The sequence below is a fragment of the Strix uralensis genome, chromosome Z, assembly GCF_047716275.1.
Source record: "Strix uralensis isolate ZFMK-TIS-50842 chromosome Z, bStrUra1, whole genome shotgun sequence".
NCBI lineage: Eukaryota > Metazoa > Chordata > Aves > Strigiformes > Strigidae > Strix > Strix uralensis.
The window spans coordinates 76016100-76032019 of NC_134012.1; the positions used below are offsets into that span (position 1 = coordinate 76016100).

The following is a 15920-nucleotide window of genomic DNA, read 5'->3' on the forward strand; positions in this document are numbered from 1 at the left end:
ACCAGGAATTATTTCAGTTTGTGGTTTCAATTTTAGGATTTGAGACTGTACTTATCCAACTCACAGATGTATTCTATTGAAAAGTAGTCAGAATTTCTGGGATTTATCTCCTTAGATAATACAAAGATAAATTGATAGGTAGTACAACAAATGTACACCGTATAGAGTAGATCATCCATATCCAGATTTGTACTTGTCAGATTATTGTGTGAAAGTGTGTATCTAGGGTCAGGTGTTGGGTGAACCTGGTTTCACTTACTAGTGCCTGCATTTTTCTAATCAAACATTAGCAGCAAAACATATTGCTTGATTTTGCTGCACAACCAGAAAGGCTGGTGTCAAAAGCAGTGAGGTTCAGGATGGTCTATGTTTCTAGCAGTATTTCTATGAGGTGCATTAGTTTCTAGCTTTTGGAGTGGGACTTGACCTATATCTTTCTATTGAACAGGTTGGAGAGTTTATTACAAAAATCTCATTGTTGGGCCCAGCTGCCAGTGGCTGTTTCCTTGAAGCTTTTTTATGGTGTTGAATACATTGGTGCACATGGGTTTAGCATGATCTCTTTAAACAGAAGTTAATACTTGATGGAATCGATTACTAAATGTGTGTTTTTCCTGTACTGCTGGGTCAGGATAACAGCATTCCTGTGAGGCAGAAGATACTAACCTTGCTCTGTAGATTGTGTGCAGTTCACCATAACCCACATATCACACTCGGAGTTTTGCAATCAAGCAGTGAAACGAAGCAGACTTCTGCATTTTTGGTCGTGCTTTCAGGGCCATGACCATTGAAGTGTGAGTGTTGCCAACCCTACGAGCTGCAGGACCCGTGTGTTGATTCTCTTTCTGTGCCATTCACATACCAGATGCCTCAAGCATCTGTCCCCTGCAGTGTGTAGGAATGAGACTCTCTTTGGTCAAAAAAAGGATGCTTCTGGGGTTTCCACGCTGCAGTTATTTTAGGGGGGGCAGGGGGAAGGGGGGGCGGGGCTCCTCTCATCCTCATCTTCATTCTCATCTTCATCCTCACCTTCATCCTCACACTCACCCTCACCCTTACCTTCATCCTCACCCTCACCCTCACCCTCACCCTCACCCTTACCCTCACCCTCACCCTTACCCTCACCCTCACCCTCATCCTCATCCTCATCCTCATCCTCATCCTCATCCTCACCCTCACCCTCACCCTCACCCTCATCCCCATCCCCATCCCCGCCTTCCCCCAGCCCGGCGGGGGGAGGGGGCGAGAGCGGGGTACCCTCCGCTCCGGACTCTCACCGCCCTCGGACACGCCCCCGGACACGCCCCCCGCCCCCCCCCACCCCCCCACCCCTTCATCCCGGACTAGTGACGGCGGCGGCGGCGGCGGGCGCTCCACTCTCCCGTCGCCGCCAACATGACGGACCGCTCCGCCTTCGACACCAATGTCATCACCATGACCCGCTTCGTGATGGAGGAAGGCAGGCGGGCGAAAGGCACCGGGGAGTTCACGCAGCTCCTCAACTCCCTCTGCACGGCCATCAAAGCCATCTCCACCGCCGTCCGGAAGGCGGGCATCGCCAACCTGTGAGTCCCGGGGTGGCGGGGCGGGGGGAGCGCCGGTACCATCCGCGCCTCCACGCATCCCTGCGCGTCCAGGGGACCCTGCCGCCTCCGCGGTGGTGGGGGTGGGGGGTGTCACCCCAAAGGCCTGCGGGTGGATTGCATCCACACCCCCTCCCCTTGCACAGAGCTGTAACTCACTCCTTTAGCACCTTGGACTCTTGATTTTCTCAGGTGAAATGGGTCCTATGACTTTTTAATAATATAAGGCATGCAGTCTTTGACAGATGTCTGCAGCTGATAGACCTTCATGCAAACCTTCAGCAGGTTTGTGTGCCATGGACTAGAAGTCCAAACAAACAGACTGAAAGACAAAGCCTGTCAAGCGATGGCTGAATTATTGCTCATTGTAGTCAGTATCTTAATATCAAAGCACCGTTTTACGTTATGAGGCTTTTAATCAAATTCAGTGTGGTTTTCTTCATATTGCATCATAGCAACTTGAGTTTCTCTGTGAAGCTTTGGATGGTTAAGACTTTTAGAAAGGGCACTGGTTAGGAACAGTGGTGTCTGTAGTCAGTGGGGAGTTGCTCTGGAGATGCACCAGAAGGAAATTAGAGCTCTTGAAATGTTAAATAACTGAAACCGGTTGTAGGTAACTAATCCCCTAAAGTATTTTACGTATTGTGGATGAGCCAAATTGAGTTCTGATCAGGGCTTTAGACATGGGCTGCTTCATTACTTAATGGAAAATGTAGCAGAAAATGTGCCTCTACAAACCATGTAGCAGAAAACAGAAAAAAGCAAAAGACATTTGGCAATACAGGGTAACATTTATTACAAAATGTATCAGAGAGCTGAAAAATGTGGTGACTGTAGTTAATAAGCAGAGGCAACTGCAATAGAGAATAAAAATCCTCCACTTCCTGTATGTTTGAAATACTCTTCTCTGTTTTGACTTCAGACTTTATATAACTGTGGTAGTTTTTTAATCACTATGTGCTAGGCCTTTCATGTGCCTCCTATGTCTATCAGTAAAAATCAGGGTTTCCCATCAGTGACCTGATTTGCAACAGCCTAAGGCCCCATTCCTTATGTAGGCATGTATGTCTATTGACAGCTGCCCACAGGTTCAATACCTGTGCTGATAGCCTTACCTTATGCTCCCCTACAATGGTTTGACTCTCCACCAGTGCTGGGGTAGCCAGCTTCAGACTTGTGAGCCTCCTTGAGCAGTGCATCTCCCATTGTGGGACTGCATTTTGTAACCAGTGGTGGGATTTTGCTGGGCTATCAGGGAATGTGAACAAGTAGGGATCGCTGGGGCCCATTTCTGAGGGTCATCCTCAGGCTCAGCTGTATGCTCAGTGCTTCCCAGCAGTGAAGGTGCAGAACAGTTGGGGAGGCCACTCCCTTCCCAGCTGCGGGCTCTGCGCAGGGCACTCTGCCGTCCCCTCCGAGAAGTCCCCAACAGACGAGGTGTGAGAGCTGTAGCTGCTGGCCATATGGAGTTATTGCTCTGAGGATGAGGACTTGTGCCTCTGCTTGGAAGTGCACTGTTCAAAGTACATTGTTTTCTAAAAGCACTTCCACACTTCCAGAAAAATATTCAGGCCACTGTAACAGGGAGAAAGAGAAAGACAGAGAATTATGCCAGATGTTTTTCTTTGTCTCATGCATTAAACTGAAGAAATGCAGTACATTCCTAAAGTAGTGTGTTCAGTGTTGTTACAAAAAAATTGAAACACCAGTATTCAGCCTAATCAATGAATCGTAGTTGAAGTATGCAAGAGTCATCTGAATATGTGCAGAGCTGGCTATTGTTTTTCTCTTCTAAGAGCTAAACTTCCCCTCTCTGTTTTGAATGTTTTCGAAATCACCTATCGCAAAGTCTCCTGGTACTTCCTGATGCCAGATGGTTTGATTCTGATTAGCTCACAGGGTATTATTTGTATTCTGTATTTATATTTCTGAGTTTTATTCCCAAGGAGATGTTTACTACCTAAAGTCAAAACTGAAAACATTGAACCATAAAAATGTTGATTTACCTGTGAGCAAAGTGTTTCTAGTGCAATTTGTATATCATGTTGCTAACCAGTAGCAAATTACATACAGAAGTTATAGTGTAACTAGTGTCATTAGTTTGTTGTTACTTTTTAGGTATGAGTTTCTATTGAAGTCTCAGCTTTTAGGGTATGCAGCTATAATATTGGAACCTAGGATTCAGGTCAGTATTCAGGTCTTAAAGTTAAGAGCTGATTAAATAACCAAATTATTGTAATTCAGCCTTCACAGCCTGCTCTGTCTATGTTTGCTATAGTTTAAGGACCATTGAAAGGCGATTCCTTGGTTTGTGTTCCTCATGTTCAGTGTCTTCTAGATTTGCCACCACATCTAATGTTAGCAGGTCTCACCAAGAATCCACTGGACAGTAAATAAAACCCAGGCTTAAGAGAGCTGAGATATCATCAGAAAGTGCTGTTTGTCTTACAACATGCTTTACAAGCACAAGGTTGCCAGAAACAGGGCACTTCAGAAGATGTAGTGCCCCGTTCTCATGAAATGCTCTCTCTTGCCATTGCTCTAGCTATGGAATTGCTGGGTCTACCAATGTGACAGGAGATCAAGTAAAGAAGTTGGACATCCTGTCCAATGACCTGGTGATTAACATGCTCAAGTCATCCTTCAGCACATGTGTTATCGTGTCGGAAGAAAACAAAGATGCTGTGATAGTGGAAGCTGAAAAACAGGTTAGTAGCTTTAAAGGTTCTCCCCGCTTGGTTTCAAATCAGCCTTTACAGGTGTATTGCTTCAGATTTGAGAAACTGAAACTGAGCTAAAAATTTCAGAAAACATGTACTTTTCTATACTGGTGAATGAAGGGGTAAGGCTCAGGTGAAGAGAGTGTCAGTCAACATTTGTCCTTTCTGTTATTTCTGCTCTTGAGACTGACGCTTGTTTTTTGTGTTTTTTTCCTCTATTGTTCCTCCCCACATTCTGTTTTTCCCAGCTTTTCCTAATTGTGAAGGAAACTAATTTCTTGTTTATCCTATCTGATCTCTGGAACTATGCTCTGAGTCAGTCAAGCCCTTTCATAAAGTATCTTTCTCAGGAGGACACTGAGGAGCTCTTCTGTGCAGACCAAATCTCAAATTCTTTCGTTCATGTAAATTGTCCTTGAAGCCCATGAGAGGCTTTAGCAACAATAATAAAAAAAAATTTACTCATTTATTACTTATTATTATTTATATTCAGAAGTCTGCATGCACTTGTTGAGTGATCATTCCTTTTTCCTAGGTAATATTTTGGTGTGATCATATAAAAATCTGAGTAAAAATTTAGCAAAAACAAACAACTAAAACATAATTCAGAAAGTATAATAATGTTTGCTTTGTCAAAGCAGTTCTCTCTTTCTCTCCCTGATGAGAAATCTTGAAAACTGATTTTACAGGCATTGGGTGAACAAAGATTGCTTTAGACCTGAACAAATATAATTATAGTTTTAGATCCTCAAAGATCACTGAGGGAGGCTCAGTGATGGGATGCTTTTCTAAAGTAAATGTGAGCTAATATGGTGTTTTTATCAGAATTCCTACCCAGAATTCCTACCTGCAGAGTAGAGCACTGTTCGACTTAAATAAGTTTCTGGCATGCAGGGTGAAATCAAACAAAAAGTGAATAAACACTTACTGTTGTTATGTGTTAAAATGACTGTGGATAACATAAGGGGAAGCCTAGCTATTTAGAAGGTACAGTTGATTCAGCTGTTTCCCCAGTACTGGCAATTTCCTGTACCTACAGGAATCCTTAATATGACAATAGGCAGGGACCATACTTTTTCTGGGTGGGGAAAATCCCAAAAACCAGGATAAGACCACAGACTTGCTAAGGTAATTTCTGACCATCTGTTCATTCAGAGCACAGATAAAGTGAAATGTGTAGTTTATGAATGTCAGGTGTTAAAGGCCTTTTTAGTGTCTCTAATTTTACCTCTGCATGAAAAGGGTTGATCTTCTTAATTTGTTTTTTTCCTTATAATTCAGAAAGCCATTTTGTTAGAGACGAGAAAGTGTAACCTAAATGGTAGATATTACAGGATCAGCCTTAATTCAGTAGATGAAGTTAAACTAATAATTAAAATGTGTATATATATATATTTAATTAAAAATTGTGTAGGAAAACTTCACCTTTCCCATGTCATCATCTGTTACTTACTTTCCCAACTTCTACTGTGGCACAGATCACACAGTTGTAATCAAGAATGAAATCTGGGCGAAAGCATTTCTAACATTTGAATTCACTTCCTTCATAAGCTATAAAAGTTTATATTGCTTTGAAAGTCTGTAAGAAAATTTACCTACTGAGGTACTTTTATTTGGGGGAAGTGGGTCACTAATCTAGTTGCTCCCTCTTTTATATTTTCTAGGGTAAATACATAGTCTGCATAGACCCTCTAGATGGCTCATCAAACATTGACTGTCTTGTTTCCATTGGGACCATCTTTGCCATCTATAGAAAGGTAAAATGCCTTCATGTAGGACAGGAAAAGCTATCGTTGTGCACAATTTGATGAATTATAATTGCATGTGAAGACTTAATAAAATGTAACTAAACTGAAAGAGTCTTTCAGAACCAGCTTTAAGTTAAATCTACTATTTTACAGACACCCGTATAAAACATTTGTGAGGGATTTGCACTAGTCTCATAGAAAATGAGATACCTATATGTGCACGCCTGACTGATATTTAGCCAGCTAAAGGAACTACCCCTTACAAACAAATCATGTCTTAGATTTCATGAATATTTGTGTTGAGACAAATACCACGTGGCTGTCAACAACCTGGGGAATTGCTTTTAGTTTTGTTGTTCTCTGTACTAATAGTCCTGTTAGCCTGAGGACAGGCTTCAAACACAAACCTGAGCTGAAACATGGCATGTGCATTTGAAGTGTTTAATTCACTGTGAAAGGCAGAAACCTTGTCTGAAGGAGCTTGAAATACCAGACTTACATGTCACAAGATGTAGGAAAAAGTAAGTCAGATAAAACACACCCAGCTGTCCATTTTAATAATCTTTTGTATGTTGTCATACATGCCAAAATAACTATTTTCAACTTCATTTTTGTATGAAGCAAAAGAAAAAATAATCCGAAGTACTTTTGATCAGCTGTGAATGCCGTGAGTCATTTTCATTGTTTGCTTTTCAACTGTGCCTTGGAGTTTTCCTCCGAGCTGTGTTCATCATCACCTGTGTACAAGGAGGTACACAGCTCTCTATTATCTCCTTAATCCTTTCCTGTTTCCTGCATTCCAACTAGGTTTATACAAGACCATTTCTAGATCAGTGTGTTTGTCTCCTCCATATAATTTGTATTAGTGCATCCAGTAAGAATCTCAGTTGTGGATCATGGAAGCATTTGTGCCACCTCATGCATGGATATGGAGTAGAAGACTGTTGCTTTCACAGAGACCCCAGTTATGTATCAGCTACAGAAATAAGCAAAGCTGACTATGTTCCTTCTTATTCTAGATGTCCCCTGACGAACCTTCTGGTAAAGATGCTTTACAACCTGGGCGTAATCTTGTGGCAGCGGGTTATGCTCTCTATGGGAGTGCCACAATGTTGGTACTGGCTACTTCCGCTGGAGGTGTCAACTGTTTCATGCTGGATCCGGTGAGAATGTGTTCTGTTTCTTTGTTCGTTAAGGATAACAAGATACTGTCTCTAAGTACTGTTTGTCCGCAGAAAAATCAAACAAAGGAGTGATTTTCAAGCTAACGTGGATAAAAGAAATACACTTTATAACCCATTGGAAATAAGGTCAAGAGATTCTTACATTCTGTCTGCCCACTGCAGCAGTGCTATGTGTGATTCAACAATGGGAAGACAGCCGAGTCAGTGAAGCAAATATACAGAATGTGCCAAATTGCCAAGTCATCTGATATTTAAAATGTGCTGTTTTCTGCAATGCAGAATGCCCTTTAAGACTTTTCTTTTCCTTAATGATAGGACCTTAGTAAACCAGAGAAGCAGAAATATTTAACCTTCTTCTGTGTTTTCAGATCCCACCATGATGTGTAAAAGAGTAAGTGACATGTTTGGGTGCATTTGACGTTTTAGCATGCGTTGGCCATATGAGTTTTAAAATAGAAGTCATATTGACCATAGCAGAAAGTAGTTTGCTTTAGTGATCCTTTTTTTGTTATCAGTTAGTCAGGCTGTGTCACTTGCCAGTGTTAAATTTTTAGAAGCTGCAGTCATCAAGCAGCAGGTAATATAACTGTGTGCTCCCTATAAGTAACAGCTTAAGTAGCTGCATGTATTTTTGTCTATATTTAGATAGCAGATTTAACTTTGAGCACACATGATATTTTGTTTATTTTTAGCACTAACTTGGAAATTTACTTTAGTGAAAACTAAACAGACCAGCCCTTCCTTATAGAGATTGACTCTCTTGACTTCAGGCATCCAGTTAGCCCAAGCTAAGATGAACTGGAATATCTACAGCTACTTGAACATGATTATGCATTGCTTCAACCAGCACTCTCAGTTCCAAACTCGTCAGAGCTGTACTTTCATTGTAAGTCTAGCAAAAGAGTGGAGAGCTAAATAAATCTACAGGCAACAGCATTTTTTTGCATGAAAAAGTGATAGAGAGCTGGCAATGGTAGTATGAAGAAGCTTGCATGACCCCAGGATTCATGCTCTGTCTGTGTTTTATGGATAAGCAAAACACTTCGCATCTAAATTGCAAATTCCACTTTTTTTGTAGCTACTGAGTTATTAAAGAAAGTGGCAGCAGTAGTAAATTTCTCATAAATTGTGTGTATGATTGGTTTTTGCCCTGGTTTGTAAATAAATGAGCAATTAACGTTCACAAATTGTTTTTCTTTCTTACTGTTAGGCAATTGGAGAATTCATTTTGGTGGATAGGGATGTGAAAATCAAAAAGAAGGGAAATATCTACAGTCTTAATGAAGGCTATGCTAAATACTTCGATTCTGCAGTCACAGAGTATCTTAAAAAGAAGAAGTTCCCTGAGGTAAAAGAACCTGTTTCAGAGAAACTTTCAGATGACAAGAAACACTCAATTTCCAACTCTATGATCAATCACTGTCTCATGCACTGTTCAGAGTTTGTTTTCCTTTCTTGTGTATTTAAAATGTATCTTCATGTAGGACTGATAGTTAGAGCAACGGTCGATGTGACCAGATATTTCACCATCCTTCAGTACGGCATTGCACCTCTTTTTTTTTCTTTTTTTTGTTCCCCTTTCTTTCTTTTTTCTTTTTAATCTTCCTTCCTGTCTGGGCACCTGAGTAATGGTGCTGGAGGCAAAACTGGGAATTTGGTAGTCAACTAGAGAGGAGGTCTCATCTGGTGATGAAGAAATTTGATTGGCATGTGTGTTAGATTGCTGCTTCCTCACTGTAGTGTCTGAGTAGATGGAGAGCCAAGGGGGGATGGCAGTGGGTCATTGCTCAGTGCTCACACAAGCTAGATCCTGAAGAGGCCTCTCACTTGAAAAGCTAGTGTAGTTTCAGGGTTCACTTTGTGGTGCTGGTGTCAGGAGGCCTGAAGCTCTAAGGAGTGCCCATAAAAGTCATGCCTGTTCTCACACCTTACATCTGTCATCACTGAAGTTATTACATTCACAATGAAGTGTAAGCATTTGCTATTGTTAAGTCTTTGTGTCCCTTCTTGACTTCCTGATCTTGCTCTGAACAAAGACCGGTGCTTTCACCTGGCATCTTGCCAGGCTTAAGGTGTTGTTTATTTAGATGTTAAAACATACTCTCTGGAGTATAATAAGGAAGTAATATCAGTAGTCAACTATTAACTTTTTCTTACCAAAAAAGCTGGCAAAAATGGGTAGAAGAAGTAGGAAAGATCACTACTTCTAGTCCTTGATATTTTTTACTGCTACAAAACAAAAAAACCCAACATCAATTCCTAGCACTGGATCTTTTTACTACTAGAAATGCAGTATATTCCAAAGGGTTAGAGCACTGATGGAGAGCATATGTGCGTTTTCTGTTGTTGGCACTGCTATTCATCTATCCTGAAATCTTCTGTCAGTCCTCTTCCTTGGATTTTAGAAAATGAGGAGGAAATTGAAATTTTCTCCAAAACTGTTTTGAATATTATCAATGAATCACAATATGGAGGAGTTAGAGAAGGGAAGAAGAAAAAAAAATATTAACCTGATGTAATTGAAAGTTACATTTATTTAAATGTCTTTCTGTAGGATGGCACTTCACCATATGGTGGGAGGTACATAGGATCTATGGTGGCTGATGTACATCGCACACTGGTGTATGGAGGAATCTTTCTGTATCCTGCAAACTCCAAAAGTCCCAAAGGAAAGGTAAATCTGAATAAGCCCAATTACAGAAAATGTTACATTATCTAGATATTTCACTACCATAGATCAGTATTTTGGCTGCAGAACATGAGTTTTATAACTTGGTACCTTGCACCTCTGGTATGTGGGTATGGCCACTCCTTGCACCCTGTCATGAGTGACAGCAACCTGTTGTCAGACGTCTGTTTTAGGGCTGCTTCTAAACTGTTTCAGCTGCATTGACTTCTCTTTAACCCCAGGTCCATTCAGATTATGGAGCATACCAAGAGGTGTGCTGTTCAGACAGGCTTCTCTGTACCATCTTAGCCCAAACCATGCTGGTCCCAACCAAGAAAAACATTACAAAGCAAAATAAACCACCCACATTACCCTGACACTCCTATTACAAGCTAGTATGTAAGAAGCCTAAATTTAGTGCGTCCCTTACAAGAAGCTGTGCCAAAGTAAAAACATCTGCATCTTGTACTTGTTAACACTGCCTCATCTGGAGGAACGATGCCTGGCTGCCTCTGCCAGGACGATGGCCAGTCAGGGAAGATAACACAGTTACAGGCTGACAAGGGGACTGTTTATTCAGCAAAGACCTTTCATCTGTTTTGTAATTGTCTGTAAATTATTGCTTCAGGTTGCAGATAAGATGCAGTTATTCATTAGAGAAACCTAATGACACACTCAGGGCCAGTGTTTTTCTTTCTTTTCACACAGGCCTACGTGGTCTGCTGCCTTGTTAAAGGTTGTGTCTTACATACAAGCTTTATCTCTGTGTAAAGAGCACAATGCAAACATGAGCTATGGAGAAAGCACTCAATTTGGGCAAATCCAGCAGTCACTGTGTTTTGTTTGAAAGAAAAGTCCACCAAATTTCATTCTTGAGTCAAAGTTTATATAAAATATGGAGTACTTTGAGTGTTGATTGGTTTTAAATCAAACACTAAATATATTTACATTTCATGATTCTCAGCATTGCCTGGGTTGACCTTTGCTATTTTGATTTTTCTCTTCTAGCTGAGACTGCTCTATGAATGCAATCCTATGGCTTTTGTTATTGAGAAGGCTGGGGGAATAGCAACAACTGGGCATCAAGCAATACTAGATATAGTGCCTGAGGATATCCACCAAAGAGTGCCTGTTGTCTTGGGATCTCCTGATGATGTGAAGGAGTACCTTGAAATAGTCAAGAAGCATTCAGCTAAGTAAAGAAAATTTGCTGGAGTCACTGTGCTGGTGGGAAGAAATGCCTTACAGCTGAACCAAAGAACACACTGCAGTGCTGCAAGACTGAATGGTCTGACCTCTGTAGCAAGATAGCCATATTTTCATAAGATTTTTTTTAAAAGTGAAATCTTGTGCAATTGCATTGTACAACGAAAAGCATTAGAAGATTGCATTAAAGGAAGCATTAAAAGTAAAAGCAAGGGAAAAATACATTTGCTTTTTCATTTATCATTTGTGATTACACAAAAGCCACTGTTTTATAAGGACATACTGTGTTCAATAACTAGGGGAAGGCTCAACTTTCTCAGACAAACTACAAACTATCACCAGAATATCTGACTCTGTCCTCTTCTAAAAATCTTGCAGGGAAGATTCCACAGCCTCTTATAGTGAGTGAACTTTCCTAGACCAGTCTTTACTTCTTTGGCAATAAATACAAACGCTAATGTGTATGCCTTCACACATTGTTTCTGGGCCCCAAAAGTTACTCACTGTACTTCAGTCTGGGCTTATTCTGACAGAGAATTAACATTTGTGAAACACATACATTAGTGTATGTTAATTCTGACACATTGTGTTAATATTGCCAGCTGGCACTCTGTCAGATCCAGTTACACAAGGAAAGAAAATTATATTTTGGAGGTGGATTTTGAATTGGATAAGGAGCATGTATAGACAGCTTGGTACCAATCTGTTGTGATAAGATGGCTAAGATTATTATTATTATTATTAATTCTGGCAAAGATATGCCAGAAATTAACCTGTTTGCTTGATAAAAAAAATGAACCTGTGTGTTGCTAGCAACCCCCACCAGGTGTTCTTTGTGTTATTTTGGGAGTGTGCATTACTATGGAAAAGGATTCTGCTGCGCAAGCAGAAGTAAGTTGCGAAGATCCCCACAAAGTATACTGACATTTAATATGCTGATTCAGAGCATGCTGCTGGGAACACGATGTTAGTGCTGGGGAGCTAGATGGGCTGCCCACCTGTCTGGGCACAGTTTATGGCCCACAAGGTTTTTTAATCAGTCTAAATCTGCAAATCTTTTACATTTCACACTGCCAAACTCAAACTAAGGGACATGTGGATGTTGCTGTTGGGTAGACTGCCACTGAACATTCACTCAAGCCACAGTCTAGGAGCCCATGTCTATGGGTGCAATGAGCTATAAACCTGCCTGTCTAAGGATTATGCATACATCAGTGCAAATAGCCTGTATGAGCTTGGTTCTTCTGGTAAAACAAGAAGACAAGAGTGTGGGGGGGGACCTAAGGCCATGGCGCGAAGGCATGCGCTATGAGGGCTCACACAAAAAGGTCTGAGGGACCCTTGTTCTGATGCAGGTTGCATTTGGGGCATTTGGAGGTATATTGGTAAACCTTGGATGGGTGCATACATGCATCTGTTCTCCAAAGTGGTAGAAGACAAGACATTCCTGGAAGGAACTGAATTGCCTAGTTTCTGCTGAAACTGCCGTTTCTGATAAGGCTTTGTTAGTGAAGACAGGGCTTTCAGGTACCTGAGCCTTTAAAGGATTGGAACAGTCCTGGAAATCTCCACCGAGCTTTCGCTCTGCCTGTGCTCTTGCTTTTTACACTGTGAAGGCCCAAGTCTGCCCCTGCACAGGATCTGACTCCTCTGTAGGCCAAACTCTGCTCTGGAGAATGAGCAGATCATGGCTTACATACTTAGCCTGACATGCACCTGCAAAATCAGGCACCCCACAAACAATGACCATGCGTTATGTTGTCTAATTTCTGATTATTTCTCCTCTGGGAGAAGGCTCAAACACATATCTCCCAGTGAGGTGCCCTTGTTGCCAGTTAGGGGACCAGCCTGGAAGGAGGAAGTTTACTACCCTGACCTATGAGCCCTGTGCCATGATGTGGGAGAGGACTTCATGTGACCAGGCAGCGAGCGGGACAGCCGTGTGCTGGGGAGCTCCTGTGGCCCGGGTTTTTCTTCACAGGCTGCTCTTCCTTGTGCTAGGACCAATGCTGCTTCCTCTGCCTGTTCAAGTGAGCAGCCTACAACTGAGATATGGCTGTGCTCTCGCTTTTGTAAAAGAAAAAAAAAATGCAATACTTGCAGCTGTTTGTCTTTTCATTGTGATTTCAAAAGAAACAGCAAGTGTCTCTCAGTTTTGATGAGGAGTGAAGGTGTTAGAGTGGCTGGACATTCCTACCTTGCATGTTGAAACACTTCCCAAAGGAGTTGCATGTTCCTGTCATCTCGAGCATTTCCTTACTTGCTGGCTCTGGCACATGCCCCATAGCACTTTAAAAGACTCCAAGCTCACTAAATCAGCTACAGCAGGCAGCATGCTGAGATGGACTCTAAGCCTCTCTGAGGTTCTGGATGAAAGTGCCTGACTGTTGTCACGCACAACTTTTTTGGATCCTTAAGTTCTCAATTTGACCTATCCCCAGAGCCATAGTTGGTTGCAATTTTTCATTTAAATACACTAAGCAGAGGATAGTTGGAAGTCCTTACAGCTTTTTTCTGACTTTTTCTATATGAGTTTGGACTACAGTGCCTCACTAGTCTGTTGGCACAACTTGACAGACAGCATCCACAGCAGTCATTTTTGTCTAGTTGTAGTAATTCCTCAGTTGCATTCTGCCCTCAACCTCTTCGGGAATCCCTGGGTTGCAGATATCTATTTTTAAGACATCATCCTGGCAGTAGGTAAAGGTTATAGAAGGAAAGGCAATACTGCCCTTGTTTGCTAGCTCAGTTTCCAGTGTTCTGGTTTTGCCTGGTTTTTTTAGTTAGCATTTTCATATTGTGAGATAGGGGTTTTATTTCTATCTGTATTAATAAGCCTGTATTACTTTTGAACAGCACCTCCATGTAGCCACCAGTGGGGAGAACTCTTCAGTAATCTCCTTCCAAAGCCCCCTTTCCAGAACTCACCCTGCACGTCAACGTGGGGCAGGAGGGTTGGTGTGTCACAGCGTCTGCCTTCAGCCTCGCTGCAGCACTACCCACTGCCCCACTCAGAGGCTGAACTGTGGCATTTGGCGAAAGGTCGCTGGCTCCAATTTTAGCCGGCACCATCCAAGTGACTAACATTTCAAATCAGTTAGAAAAGGTGTCACCTTTAAGGCACAGGGCTAGACTATATGCCAGTGGAATTGTGAATCATCCCTGAGAGCTCTTGTGTAATCTGTATATTAGAGGGCAAACCTTCCATGGATCTGTCAAATTGAGATGTTTGTTTATTTTTTTAACCTTTCTATGCTTTTCGAACCCATCTCACTGAGCAGTTCTCAGGCTTATAAAGAATCATCACGCACTTTTGAAACAATCTGATTTCTCCCCCCCATTAAATGGTAATTAATCAATCAGTTTAATCATTCAGGTTTTTATCATTCAGTGGGATGAGATTATTTACCAAAATAGGGTAAAGTTTTTATGCAACCCAGACTTGTGCCGTTATCCAAGTTTTATTATTTTATTTCTCTTCTTGCTCCACTGTTGGCTGCAATACCTCTGGAAAGCTTGGGTGTAGAGTCTGTGTTCTTTACATATTAGTGTAAATTAAGTTCTTGTTGAAGGAGTGTTATCTGAGCAGTAGCTCAAAGCATTATGCTTTATACATACTAAAAAGTATCCAGTACCTGTAAAAAGCATTTGGAGCTTTTTCAGTTAGAAAAAAAAAAAAAAGAGAGATGCAAATAATGGGCTTATTAACTCTGAGAATACCCTTTGAACTACTAACTCCAAAACAAACTTTCTGTTAGAAGATGATCTGAACTTCGTCTTTTTGATCAGTGTAAAAAGATCACTTGGAATCAACAGTAAAGAATCACATCTGCATGTGATGTTTTGATAAATGTTAGAAGCCGTAGGCCAACTCCCACCCCATTTCTTATTTACTAAATTGATTGGGTATCCTGATGGTACTCTAGCTACACAGCAGAGAGATTCTACATTAAAAGCATTTTAGTACTGGTCAGGCTGTCAACTGCCATGATGACCAGATAATGTGCAGAATGTAATGACTGTACTTTAAGCTAGCAGATATGTTGCATGTATAATGTGAAACCTGTCCCCTTCTTTTATTAATAGCACCCTGTGCTATCCCAGAGCTCCTTAAGATGTTATTTTTCAGTTTTGTACAAAGTCTGATTGAAAAAAGAAAGTCTCCTAGCCTGGAAAAAAGAGCTCTGGAGTATTTGTCCTGTGATGTAAATGCTATCATATACTTTTAACTAGATTATAGAGGTAGAAAAGAGAAAAAGACATGTTCAAGATAACTTTTTTCTTCCATCATTGCCTTAGAGGATGTAGTGCAAAATCTGCCTATTGCTCCACCAGAGGAGCTCTGCTCACCAGTCCTTCCTCCTCCTTAGAATGAGACTTGAAGAACATCCCCAAAGCTAAGCACACAGGATGCAAGTAGCACTGAACTGTGTCTTTCTACTGGTAGCTAGTGTTCAGTGCTGTCAGTTTCTAAGGCCTTTCCTTGAGACAGGTGTCAAAGTAGAAAACTTTATCATTCAAATCCCTTTACAACTCTCCAAGTAATGTATTGTTCATAGGTGAAGAGATGCTTTTAGGAAAATCCAAAGAAATGCTAAAGATTAAAAAAGACATGCAAAGAGAAATAAAAACTCATTGCCTACAGCTACAGTTCCTATTAACAAAAACAAAGCTAGGTATATACTTTGTTACTGAATTTTGTTTCTGTCTTCTTCTCATGATTTTAGTGCAGTAATTTGGGCTGAATGAATGATAACAATGAAACTCCATGAAACTTTATGTCTTTAACTCCAGATTTTCTTGGTTTGCTT

General features: G+C 41.2%; 1 protein-coding gene across 1 annotated transcript; it reads left to right on the top strand.

Annotated features, from left to right (window-relative positions):
• Nucleotides 1-1356: 1356 nt before the first annotated feature.
• Nucleotides 1357-11331, top strand: LOC141937986 (fructose-1,6-bisphosphatase 1). The gene is made up of 7 exons (XM_074856395.1): nucleotides 1357-1565; nucleotides 4129-4291; nucleotides 5968-6060; nucleotides 7071-7214; nucleotides 8446-8583; nucleotides 9790-9909; nucleotides 10912-11331. Exons 1-7 carry the CDS (start codon nucleotides 1396-1398, stop codon nucleotides 11101-11103), a joined length of 1020 nt encoding a protein of 339 aa, XP_074712496.1. The 5' UTR covers nucleotides 1357-1395; the 3' UTR covers nucleotides 11104-11331.
• Nucleotides 11332-15920: the final 4589 nt, after the last annotated feature.